The following is a 13,109-nucleotide window of genomic DNA, read 5'->3' as shown; positions in this document are numbered from 1 at the left end:
GCCACTGTAATCAGCTCATCTCAGGTGCCTGTTAACATCTAACCTGTGCTCCCGACGGTCTCGCTTGTGTTTTCATCCCTAATTGGGTTTAGTTCTGAAAGCTGTATCATATCCCTTTAGAAGTCAGTAGCATACCAACTCTATATAAATTGAGTAAACCTGAAAATATATTAACTTTACTAAGGTTTTATAGCTAATTTACAGTTGCCTACAATCGTAATGCATGATTGAATTAATGACAATCCTGTAACAAAAACACTAATGACATTTGTTTTTAACGTTTCCTTCAGAATATAATCATGGGGATTGTAGAGTGAGTTAAGCTTTAGACCTTATGTCTTTCGTTTCTTCCACTTTTATGACTCTGAGATAAAAAAACTCTTTTTGGTGTTCTGATCAAGAATGATAAGTTTTCTCTGCTGCAGGTTTCTAAAAGTGGAAGTTGATGTTCTAAAATGTATGTACACATTGCAACTATGTATATAGCTCAAAAGCATAAGAAGCAAAATATATTAAATTTCAACATACTTGTTATCCTGCATTCCGGTTGACTGTAGAGAACCTCTAGTCATGTCTATCTGTTTTTGATGCCTCTACAGAATAACTGCCCAGCATCCTCTGCCCAACCAATCAGAATGTAGGAAAATCTACAGATATGACGGAATCTACTGTGAATCTACCTACCAGAAGTATGTTGAAATCTTTGTGAGTCTTCCTTCTGGCTCGTGCATCAGTGCTTGTGGTTGCCAGCTATTCAAAAATATTCTTGTATTGAAACCTTATATTTCTCTAATATACTGGGGAAGAAAAAACAAACAAACCAAACAAAAACAACCAACAAAATTTGCTTTTGAAATCGAGACAGAAAAAAATGTTTATTCTTTTGAAATTGTGGTCTAAAAGTTTTTAAAAATGACTATACTAAAGCTCTTAGGTAAGCTTCTTTATATTGCAATAAACAAGTACTTATATGCAAGAAAATCTCGGCAAAATACATTGCACAGGTGCTACGCATCTTAGGGATTTGAAAGGTGTGTTATGTATAAATTAGCTGTCACTTTTTTTCAATCCTGTAATGGAATGATGAGTTGTAATTTGCATAATCCTTTAAGAAGTCAAATTATACTGTCATGTAGCAGACTTAACATGCTAGCTAAGATTTCAGAGCTTTGCAGCTAATTACTATGTACCTTACAGGACAGTTAAATTGAAGTTGAGTCCTCTGCCTTTGCTGCCATTTGCTTTGTCCATTACTTAACAGAATCTGCACTGTTGGTAATGAGGTGTTGTTACTATCACTGAAGTAAACACTCTGCTCTGGGAAGGAAAGGCATTTTAATGTATCAGAGCTTGACTTGTGTTGCTTTTGCTAAGAAGGAAGTTTTTGTTTTTTTTAAAACAATAGTCTATATTGGAGTCTCCCCAAAAGAATAACATTTGTGCTTCCCATAGAAGTTACGGAATAATGATTGAAGCAACAGTAACCTTTAATTAAAATAAGTTATTCTATAGACAATATAAAGTAAGGCAAACATAGTTCCACTGAAGGCATGAGACTTTCCAGATAGACTTTGCAAATATACTTTGGTGTGTTTTTTGTCTTCAGACTCTTCTGTAGTGGAGTGCCATTATTGAAAAAAAAATACCCTTTTTCCTTAAAAATCCCTTCTGAATACAAGCTGGTGAGTTCTACTTTCATTTACTCCTCCAGTTGGTTGTAGAGCATTTTCTTTCATGGTTTCCATTTTACAATCAGCAAATTCTGGGGCCAGTGAAGGCTGCTTTCTCAGAGGGACACAAAATGGATACCAGATGGAGCTGGGACTCTTCTCTGTATCTTTGCCACTTATTTTTCTCTGGCTTTATTTCTTGATACTCTGTTGCCTCGATAGTGTTACTCTTTTCATCAGAATTGGTGTAATTATATGCGACATTACTGATTATTATTTTAAAAAAATTCCTGTTATCTGTGAGTCATCCTTATTGTGGCTCTTGGTGGTCAGGTTTCTGTAACTTGCTAGTGATTCTGTGGCTTTGTTGTGATTCGTGGATACTTTGAAGAAGCCTTTTGCTGTATAAGAAGGGGGTCCTTTAAGGACCATCTGAAAGCAGCAGTTGACTGTTGACCATTCAAGTAATTGGAGACCAATAGCCAACTGTTGTTCACTTGTAATTAAGGCAATTTCACGCGTCCGAAATTACTATCCGCTTAGAGGCGGAGGCTTGTCAGTTTAAAGCTGGGAGCCCGGACGAGGTCACTGGGAATTCAGCCCACAGCCAGGCTACCTTTCGAACTATAGGTATCATCTCAAGGGCTGGCTTTTTTTTTTTTTTTCCATTTTCTTTTCTTTCTTTCTTTCTTTCTTTTTTTTTTTTAAGGATTTGTGTTATTTGTAGTCAAGGTAGACACAGTAGGCTACACAGCTGTGACTGCGAAGGAAAGTCACTAGGGGGATATTCATAACAAGGAAATATTGGCAAATAAATGATGAAGAAGGGGAGGAAATCCCCAAGATGTTAAATTGGAGCACTGTCACTGAGATGATTAATGGTGTTGTGTATTTTGTGAAGACGCTTATCTGGACTGTCTTAACTATAGTGTACGTTTAATAGCACCTATAAAAAAAGCATGTGGTGCATCAACACACTGAAGAGAAAAGTCCATGGATTCGGATTTTATTTTCCCGAGTGGGTACTTTCTTCAACTTAGTCTTTGGCTTCTGGCTATTAGAAAGCTGATGTTAACGTTTGTTACAAAGAAGTATGTATATTTTATATAATACTAGTCTGCATTTATGTAGCTCCCATTCCTACGGGATTGAAAATGTTCTTGTGCAAAAGATGGGTACTTTTTCAACGCTCTCGAGGGGTGAGTGCTAATAATAGGGAAATGGTGATTGCTCAGATTTGCCTAGTCTTTCTAGGTAGACAGAGTTGGTCAGAGGGCTACGGTAGTTGAAGGACCAAAGTTTCATCAATGATGCGGTCAGTTTTCTGTCAATTTCTGGTGAAGGAGTGGTTGTCCTGGAAGGTGGTCTAGCTTTCAGTTTTAAACCACGAATATCCTGATTCTATGTAATGAATTACCACTTGCCTTCGGGGATCTTTTGGCAGTGATGGCAGGTGCATCACTGGGCAGTTACTTAACCTTCCTGGTTCTCAATAATTACTGTTAGACATAGAGATAGATATAGACTAATAACATATAATTCTATCTTCACTGAGCTTAGTCTATTTTTCAGTTTGGTTTTCAGTTTGGGCGGCCCTACCCAAATAGTGGGATAGGAGTCCAATTTAGTGGATCAAGATCAAAATTAAAAAAAACAACTGAGAATTTTAGTGCATTGCACTTAAGGAGAGTGAGTTTTGTGAGGCTTCTGTTTTTGTTGTATGTGATTGTGTAAGTGTACATAAAATGCGTGTGTCCATGGGGTGGGCCCTGAGGTAAAATGTTTCTTACTGTGTGTTACACCCGAAAAAGATAGAATCAGTAGATAAGTGTATAAACATAATCATGTATGGGTGTTAGTTACGTCATTGTGAGGGTACAGTGGGTTATAAAGAAAGAAATGGTGAGGAATGGAAAGGCTTCCCTATCTGGTCTCTCCTATCAGAATGTGCTGGTGCTGACTTGCATGGGCCCATGAGAATCGTATGCACATCTTTCCCATTCTGTGATCCCTGACCTCATGTTAGTAAGTGGAAATTGGGCAAAGTATTTGCACTATGGAAATTGGAAAATGCTGCAAATCAGGTGCCCTCCTGTCCCCGATGAGTTGTTAAATATTTACCAGGACATCACTGTTCTTGATCCTTTCAACGGTAGTTGTATGGTTTTATAACTGAATTTTCCTACATTTTACAACACTATGTGGGATTTAGATGTTATTGGGAGTTATTAAACAATTTTAGTAATATTGAAAACTTAAAGTAAGCAGGAAAAGAAAACGTGTGGTTAAATCAAAAAGCTATAATTTAGAATTTTAAAAAGGTAGTTATTCTAACTTCTTACATTAAATGCTTATGACGTTGCCGACTTAAAATGTAAAATTGTAATCAGTGATAATTTTTTTGGCAAAGGGTAGGAAAGCAGGGTTTTCAAAAACACTAACCATATTGTAAATATTTGACAGATTTTTTTTTGTTAAGCAATGATTTTGGTAAGTACCGAAACTTAGAGAATCCAGACCCCTTTCCCCCTTTTTAAGCTGTCTTTAAGTTTGCAAACTATATCTGGGTTTTAGTGAATTCATCTGTAAAATCATTGATTTGACTGGGAGATGCCACAGTTCTTTCTAATTAAAACAATTTTGTTTTTTTTCTATTTTCAAACAAAAATAAACATGTGGAGAGTCTAAAAAGAGGACATGCCTCCATAATAACTATGATAACTTTAAACTTCTAAATAAAGGCAAAATATTTGATTTGGAGGAGAGGGAATTTCCATGGACATTGATGGGATTTTACCACAAAATACAGTGGCAATCACCTGTGTTAATATGGCATCGTGACGAAAGGTAACTGGGAAAGAGTAAACTGAGCAAGGCCTTTTGTAGCCTCCAAGTTTGTCACAGTTTGGCTATGTGGTTTGACACTATTGTAGCTGTGTTCAAGAACAATCATCTCACTAATACTTAGAGAACATGGATGTGGAGACTGCAGCTTAAAGGACTACTGTTCAGTGAGCACATGCTATGCTGTTGCAATAGTTCCTGCAGGACCCATTTTGAACAAAGGGCTTTCACCCAGAGTGCCTCATCTCTAAGTGTAGCCGAGACTGAGAAGGTGTTGGCCACAAGACTGCGATCACCTAAAGAGAAGGGGCCATTGGCAAAATGGTGGAGGTTGTCTGTTTCCTGCCTCTCTGTCCAAGCCCCTTTCCCTCCGTGAAATTCATGCCACCTGGATACCTGGTTAGCGTTTCGTGCCCAGGCCTTTACCCACGAGGCATTTTTATCCATACCCCTCATTGCACATCAGGTGTTGTTAACTGATAATGTTACTCTTCTTAGGGCCATTTGCATTTTAATAAACAACTCTAAGTGAAAGAATTCAAGGAAAAATGGGGTTATTCTCCAATGGAATAATTTCAGGCAACACGACGGGTTGGAGAGAGAAATCTTGGGCTGGAAAGGGAGAGGTGATGTCTTCCTTTTCTGAAAAGAAGAAACCCAGAATGAGGGTGTTCTCCTGCTCAATATAGTGTTCAGGCTGGCTTTGGCCAAGAAGCCTGGGTTTGGAAATGGGCAAATCCAGACTCCAAAGAGAGAAGGAATTAATGAGGTCGGGGACAAGAGAATGAGTGAAGAAGGAACTCACCAGTCTTTATCAGCTGTGTTGTGCCAGACAGAGTGCTAACCACTTGCACATGTTATCCCAATTAAGGAGAACAAGACAGGTTCCTTGTCAGGCAGGCTGCTGGGGGGATAGATGGTCACCTGTGCTGGCGGGGAGGGAAAGGTCAAGGAGGCTCTAGCAGCTACAGTAGTGAATTCTTCTGGCTGTTTAACCTGATTGATTGATTGCAATTATACAGCACCCCCCCAACCCCACCATTGGAATGATTTATGCCAGTTGTGTTTGGATCAGTAAATAACAAAGAAGTGAGAAAAGAAATATACAATGAACTTCATAAAGAGCTCTAATAGAATCTGCATGTTAAACATTGAACTTGGTAGCAAGAACTGCTTCAAGCCTTTCAACATCCAAATGAATTCTAATTTCCACATCATGCCTTTCAGACCTCAGCATGGTTTCTGGTGGTTTCTCCCAGTTAATTTTAGCATCACACCAATGATTTTGCCTGTAAGTGACTTGAAGTGGTATATCTTGGTAATGTGGATAGTATATTATTTAGGGCTAATGCCAGGCTAGCTTAAAAAAGAGCTAATTTATTCATTCATTTAACAACTATATTTTGATCTTCACCCACGGGTCAGGTGCTATTCTGCATAAAGTGACTTAGAGTTGACTGAGAAAGCCTGTGCCCTGCAAAAGCCTAGAAGACTGATGTGAATGGGTAATTGGGATTCTGTGTAGGAGGTATTTCCAGTGAGGCGTGCAAACAATAGAAGTGGTCCTAGGAAAGGGTTAAATTATTTAACAGTCGAGGTGGGCCCTGGGATCTTCATGGTAGAGATTTTGATTTGGGGGACAGGGGTTTGAGGTCGTGATTTGGGCCAAAAGACCAGTATTTCTGGTGTAGCAAATTACAAATGGCATATGTCAGGCAGGATAAGGGTGACAGGACTTCAGTTTGGAGGAGGGGGTAAACTGAGGCATTGGGGTGGACTGCCATCCTGGGAGAGAGCCCTGGAGGAGCTTTCAGGAAAAGAATGTGGCAGGGACAGCAAGTCAGAACAGCTCTGCAAGTTGCCCACCATCTCAGCCTCTTTGTTGGGGAAACTCCTTTTCGTGTGCTTTGCTTGGAGGAGGTGCGTTCAGGGTTTGTGAGTTTGAAGTTATTTTTGACTTAAAAACATCTTGCAGGACTCTACCAGTATGAAATCCAGTTCAGGACCTGTCTACAAGTTTACTGCTTTTTCTGGCTTGACATGCTCCAGATTTGCCTTTCTCCTCCCAGACCACTTGTAATTCAAGATAAACTAATGGCGGAGAGTCAAAATGGACAGGTACAGGAGGCATGATTTAAAATGAAAGAGTATTAATTGGCTTTACCCAAATGTGTCTTTTCACTTTGAGAGAAGTGCCTGCCTTGATTTTTAAAACTTGGCTACTGACACACCTGCAGTATGTAGGAGAACTCTCTAGAAACTTGAAGAGAAGGCAAAGGTCAAGGTGAGAGGAATAGAGTGACAATGAACTTTTTGCAGGCATGCTGTTGAAATCGCTAACGGTGATTTCAGAGAGAGACAGGGAGGCTAATGTGCTTGTGCCCAGATCTTAAAAATAATACAGCAGACTTAAAATTATACGTCAACTATGGTTTTAGTAAATTCTCACCTGAAGAACAGTTTGTTCTGTGTGTTGATGGGTGTTCCGTGTAGATGTGTCTTCAGTGAATTTTTGGACTTTGTTTATGCATTAGAGTGGAAGAATTATGCTTTAGTTTTTGTGAGCAACATATTTTAAGAGATCCACAAGTCCACACAATAGTTATTTCGTAACTGGTAGAGGTAGTTAAACCTCCTGGAAATGGATCTGAGTTTGATTCCCCCCCCCCATAAGGATTAGATCTGGGACCGTGGCTAAGTTACTTAACTCTTAATGCTTCTGTTTTTTCACTTCTGAAATGGGGGTAAAAATGAAAATTATCTCATAGCTGTTTTGAGAATCAGTGGGTTAATGCCTTGACTTTTTTTTTAAATCTTCACAATAAGTTGAAGTTCTAGGTATCATTACCACCATTTTACAGATAACAGGGTCTTACAGAGCTGAAACAGCTCACTTGAGGTTAAGAAGGTAGGATAAGGTGAAATTTAGTTTAGCGTCACGGAACTGTCACTCATTGGCCCACATCTGTTCTCCCGTCCCCTTACCTGTTCTTGTAAATTAAGTTTTATTAGAACATGACCACACCTGTGCACTTAAACATTGTCTGTGACTGCATTTGTGTTAGTGGCAGGGTTGAGTAGGGCTGACAGAGACCATATGGCCCATCAAGTCTCAAATGTTTACTGTGTGGCCCTTTACAGAAAGTTTGACCCTTGCATTAAACCTCAGTCTGTTTGACTTAGAGCCTAAGGCCCATACCACAAAAACGCTTACTATGGTGCTTGGCGTGTAGTAAGTACCCCCTGAATGAGTACTACTTTGTTCCTCATCTAACTTAAGGTACAGCTGTTCATATCAAAGAACTTGGGTCTGCAAAATGGAGATAAAAAACTTACAACTTCGAGTAGGATAAGCCATTATGGCTATGGCAATACTGAATTCCTAAAGGAACACATCCTGAATTCTGTCTTATATCTCCCACTTATTACTAGGCTTTATATAATACAAATTCACGAAAGAATTTCCATCTTCATACCAATCAGAGTACAGTACATCATTAAAGGGAGTAATTGTGAACTTCAGTGAATATTCAGAATCTGGTAAATTAACCTCATACAACGGAAAATTTCATATTCTTTGGAAATTTAAGAAAATCTCATGAAAAATACAGTGTGGAATTGTGACTTAATTTTTGAGCAGATTATAATACTATATAAGCACTGTGCTTACAGTAGGAAAAAATGCAGGATTAATCTCTTAAAAGATTTAGTTTATAGATTTTATAAATTTATAGATTGACAATACTTTTCCTAATAGTTTTCCCAAAAAGGAAAGGATGAAATTATGGTTTCGACTTGACCCTGCTCAGAGCTTTTATTTGAATGCATTCGTCTATTGATCCTGGGAGCTTGCTGTCCTCTGCTCAGTAAATGGCCTTGGGTTTGGGTTTGTGTTACTTTGGAGTTTAGAGAGCACAGTGTGTGTCCCATCAACTTGTATTGGGATAATCTGGGAATTTCCTTTGACTAACCCCAGTGCCATGGCTCTGGGTTGGTGAATGGGGGCGCGGGGAGGTTTCCTACATTAGTTCTGTGTTCTCTTGGAATAGCTGTTATTTTCGAATAAAGCTGCAATACAATTTCACTCCGGAACATTTGGAAAATTGTTCCAAAATCAGAGGGAAACATGAATGTCTTTTATAATGGTAACACCCATAGATAGCCACGGTTCACAACTAGGTGTTGATCATTATATAGAACTGTGTTGATAGGCATGTCCTGTTTGACAGATCTGTATCTACATATGTAGGCATTTCTTGTGGATTCATCCTGAAGTTGTCTTAGCTGGGAAATTTCTGGGGCCAAGTGTTGTAACTTATATACAAGCAGCTTATTTAGGGGCAGCAGGAAGCTATATGGTCACCTTCTCTCTAGAAACCATGTTTTGCAGAGAATTCCTTTCGTGACATTTTTTTCCTGTTGCAGTGTGTATCTCCTTTCTCAAATTTTATCACTTTGTTTCTTGTGCTTAGAAAAAAATCAGAACACAAGGGAACTCCAGCAAGAACCAGTGATATTAGTGACATTAGTGATTGAGATTTTCAACAGAAAAATCCCTCCCTACCCTCTAATTTTTTTTTTAATCTAGTACTTCATTGTTTAGAAATAGTTTTGGAAGAGTTTGATGCTAATGGTGAGAAGGGTGTGGTGAGTTATAGTAACAGCTTTTTAAGATCAGAACATGTACATTTGTAAGAAGTAACTGCTGGATGATTAGGTGGAGTTTTCTGGTCACTTTACACACACATGCCTCGTCTGCTGCATCATCTTAAGGTTGCTTATAAAGCGAATTCTATTTACTGTGTTGAGCACTGAGATATTTTGATGTAGTTCTCAAAGCAGAGAGAAGTCGGGGTCCTGGGAGGATTTGGGGTCCATGGCCAGCATGTAAAGAAAGCATTCTTGGGTGACTCCCTCCCCCCCCCCGCCCCCGTTGTCAAACTTGAGACCTTTGTGATTCACTTAGCAGTGTGAAGAGTCTTTGGAATTGACTGCTTGAGATTGATGTGATTAAATGGACCATCTCTGCATCTTTTTTAAAACCTAATTGCCCTTCCCTCCCTTCCCCTCAGCCCAGTTATAAAGAATCTCTGCAATAAATACTAAATGCAGTAGTATTTATGTATTAGATTATGTAGCGAGCCTCACTCTTTGCCCAGGTACCAATGGGGAGAGTCCGGTTTCTTGCACTAGCAGCTGTCCTCACTTGCATTTCAACCAACTTAAGTTTTCACGACAGCATTGTTTTCTTGACCATTGCGTGTCAGGGGTGCTCAGAGTGAATCAGAGCCACTTGCGTACCTTGGCCTTGAAACCAGGAGGTACAGGGTCTTCTTGATGATGCTCCTTTTCCATTCTTCAACTCCACTAACAAAACTGTTTCAGGAGTGAAATCGAGTGTCTGGCACAGTCAGGCATGGAGCTTCCTGTCTTGTATGCTTTAGACACCGTCTGGATTTCCTGGTGAAGAAGACCTTTGCAGTAATTACGGGGAGGTCTTTGCTCACTCCCAGGGAAGGAGCATGCTTTCTAGGGACTACCTAACTGCTTGATGGCCTGAAAGGGGAAAATAGAAGCAACATCTCTTATTCTCATCCCTCTGGAGAAATTCATCAGGTGTCCTAAGTCTCGAATTAATAACAGTGAAAGCAGCGACATTCATGTCACCCTGTTTTTAAAAGGAGAGGTTTGGAGACCTATCCAGTGGGGAGGATAGTGGAGGGTAGGGGTATTTCTTGAGCTCTTGTAAAATTGATAGAGAAATTCATCTGCTAGAAAGATTGTTTGCCCTCTTTTGTGAATGCTGCTTTTAAGAGCTAGTAACAAATTTATGAGACTGGTAGGAATAAAGAAAGCTGATTTTTATTTTTTTAATTTTACTGTACTTGTGAAATGTTTTGGGGAAGGGAAGACTAGAAAACTAAAATTCTGGGCCAGCGGATTTTAAGTAGAATACATTTGTACAAGAATCTAGTGGCAAATTTGGTTTACTTGTACCACATATACCTTTATTGGCTCTCTTCAGGAGAAGTTTGCCGGACAAAAGATTGTTGTGATATAGAGCGTCCTCAAAACTTGAGGCTCGGAGCTGTGGAGAGAGGAGAGAATGAATACAGCTGCATTTATTCTTCCATCCACAGGAAATACTCATGGATACTAAGGTCTTCCATTGTGAGGCAAAACTGATCCTTCTGGGGACAACAAGTTTTAACTCTTGACCATGAAGTTGTGGTTGAGTTTTACCATTTCTGCTTGTGTGTTGGCTGGTTTTTTTATATGCAGTGAGATAGAGGAGGCTGAATTCAGAGAAGTAACTTATTCCAACACCATTCCAATGGTGTTCTGTTGTCTCTAAACATCATTGTCATTGACTCCCCACAACCATGTTTGAAGTAAGTAGGTTATATACTCATTTGGCACTCAAGAAAATGAAGGCTCAGAGGTTAGGTGGGTTGTTCAACTTACGCAGCTAATGTTTAATCTGATGACTGTTTATGGCAGCCCCAATTCACGTCATCGTGGCCCAGCAGTTCCTTCACTTTCAATTGGATGATGTGGCCCGTTGGAGCAGGATGCTTGTCCACAAAAAAACAAAACAAAACAAAACACAACCACTTTCTGTTCAAGGGTAGTCTGCTGAAATCTAGTTCCATAAAAGAACAAGAACCTGAGGAAATTAAAGCCTTACATATAGAAGAGGGTGAGTTTGTTGTATTTGAATGTTAGCTGTTGAATGTCCTTGGTATGCACAGCTGTACGTTCTCCGGTATAGGGGCAACTAGGTCTGCCCTTCGGAAATTTCATCTGTCCTTGCACTGCAGTTATCACACACAAGTGGATGAATCTCAAATTTTTAATCTTCAGTACTACCTCTTTGCCAATTTGGGTTTTAGATTTCCAAACTGCTCGAGGTTTCTTCTTGTGATTTGCTTGACATCAACTTAAGCATGTAATGACCAAAAAATTCGCAAGCACTTCTATGGACATAGCCAATTAATCCTTCCCGCAACCCAGTGAACAGTGTTTTATCTCTTTTTTCTGTGGGGGGAAAAAAGGAACCTAACATCAAACAAAACCCCTTGAGTCCTAGAGGTTAAGTGATGTGAATACTCTCACACAGCTGCCATGTAGCGCGGCCCGCCTGCAGAGTGTGACCTCTCTCCCCTCCCAGTCTGGGGTTCCCTCCGGGACCACGCACCTGTGCCCCAAACACAGCTCTGCATCTTCCTTGGAATGGTCCTCTCCTACCCTGCCCTTCTTTTGCTTTATCTTCATTTTTGTAGTCATCCAGGCTCGCTCCTGGACCCCTCTTTCATTCTGCCTCTCCTGTCTCCAATAGCCTGTTAGTAGCATGATTTCCTGTGGAAAAAAACTTGTCTTTTGTTCCCATCCCCTTGGCCTAAATTATTAGTCATTATTATTTCATGCCTAGCTTGTTGCAGTCTCCTGTTAAGTCTTCTTATCTCCTTCAATTGAAGTTAAATGCTGGAGTCCTACTGTATACAAAGTACCATGCAAGGGAAGGCAAAAATACCTTTTTTGGGCCACCCTATAGTTATTAGATTAAAATTCTCTTTCTAACATAGTTCCTTGCTCAAAGGCCTCAGTGGTTCAATCTTACTGTATGGGGTCACAGTCTTAGCTTAGTATTCAAGATCCACCAGTCTTGGATCTAGTTTGCCCTCCGCCTCCCCAATGAATATCTCTCTCAACAGACTCTCTCTGCTCCTATCTATGAATGGTATCTGTGTAATCTTGCGAGGTGCAACACACACACACACACACACACACACACACACACACACACGCACACACACAGAGACTTTGTGCTTTAGCATTATCCACCGTGGTTTCTCTCTTTTCTTAATTCAACATACTTATTGGGTACCTTCTATAACCAGGAGCTATTGTGTGGGACATACAGTGAACGAAGACTGGAATCTCTGCCCTGAAAGTTATAGGGCATTAGAGACTGATAGTAAACAGCAAAAGTTACAAACCATGCACATCATACTGTCTATTCAGTGGTGGTCAGTGCTGTGGAATAAAAATCAAGAAGGTTAAGAAGGAATTAGGAGTACTGGGTGAAGATGGGTCAGTTATGGTTTCAAGGAGGTGCAACCCCCATTTAAAAAGATGATATTTGAGTAGAGACTCCTGGGAACTGAGGGAGTTAGGCCTCCAGATAACCCTGGGGGGGGGGGAATACTCCAGGCAGAGTGAGCACCTGCCATAAAGGTGCTGAAGTTGAAGAGCTTTCATTGCTTTCAAAGAATGCGGGGAGGCTGGTGCAGTGGGTTAGAAAGAACAAGCACTGCAGCTGGAGGCAGGTCAGAGAGGGAATGGGGGCCCAGCGCACAGGACTCTGACAAGCCAGGTAAAGCCTCGGGCATTTACTCCACCTGAAATGGCTTCTTGGGAGGATTTTTGTCTTGAAAGAGGAATGGGATCTGGCTGCTAGCTGAGTTCATGCTTCAGGGGGCCATGGTGGAAGCAGGGAGACCAGTTCAGAGACTATTATGGTCATCAGAGCGGTTTAAGTGTGCAAGGTGTGGAAGTAGAGGTGGTGAGAAGAATTTGGATTCTGACATATTC

General features: G+C 40.2%; 1 protein-coding gene across 1 annotated transcript in view; it reads left to right on the top strand.

The window, feature by feature from the left end:
* NPAS3 (neuronal PAS domain protein 3) overlaps nt 1-13,109 on the top strand; it is an 841,130-nt gene that overhangs the window by 111,239 nt on the left and 716,782 nt on the right. Inside the window, 1 exon segment of the mRNA XM_035728203.1 lies at nt 600-689. Coding sequence (XP_035584096.1) covers nt 600-689 — 90 coding nt within the window.

Source organism: Zalophus californianus, chromosome 6 (assembly GCF_009762305.2).
Source record: "Zalophus californianus isolate mZalCal1 chromosome 6, mZalCal1.pri.v2, whole genome shotgun sequence".
In the NCBI taxonomy this organism is placed as follows: domain Eukaryota; kingdom Metazoa; phylum Chordata; class Mammalia; order Carnivora; family Otariidae; genus Zalophus; species Zalophus californianus.
The sequence above is the reverse complement of the archived record's forward strand: the minus strand, read 5'-3'. Positions and strand labels throughout refer to the sequence as shown.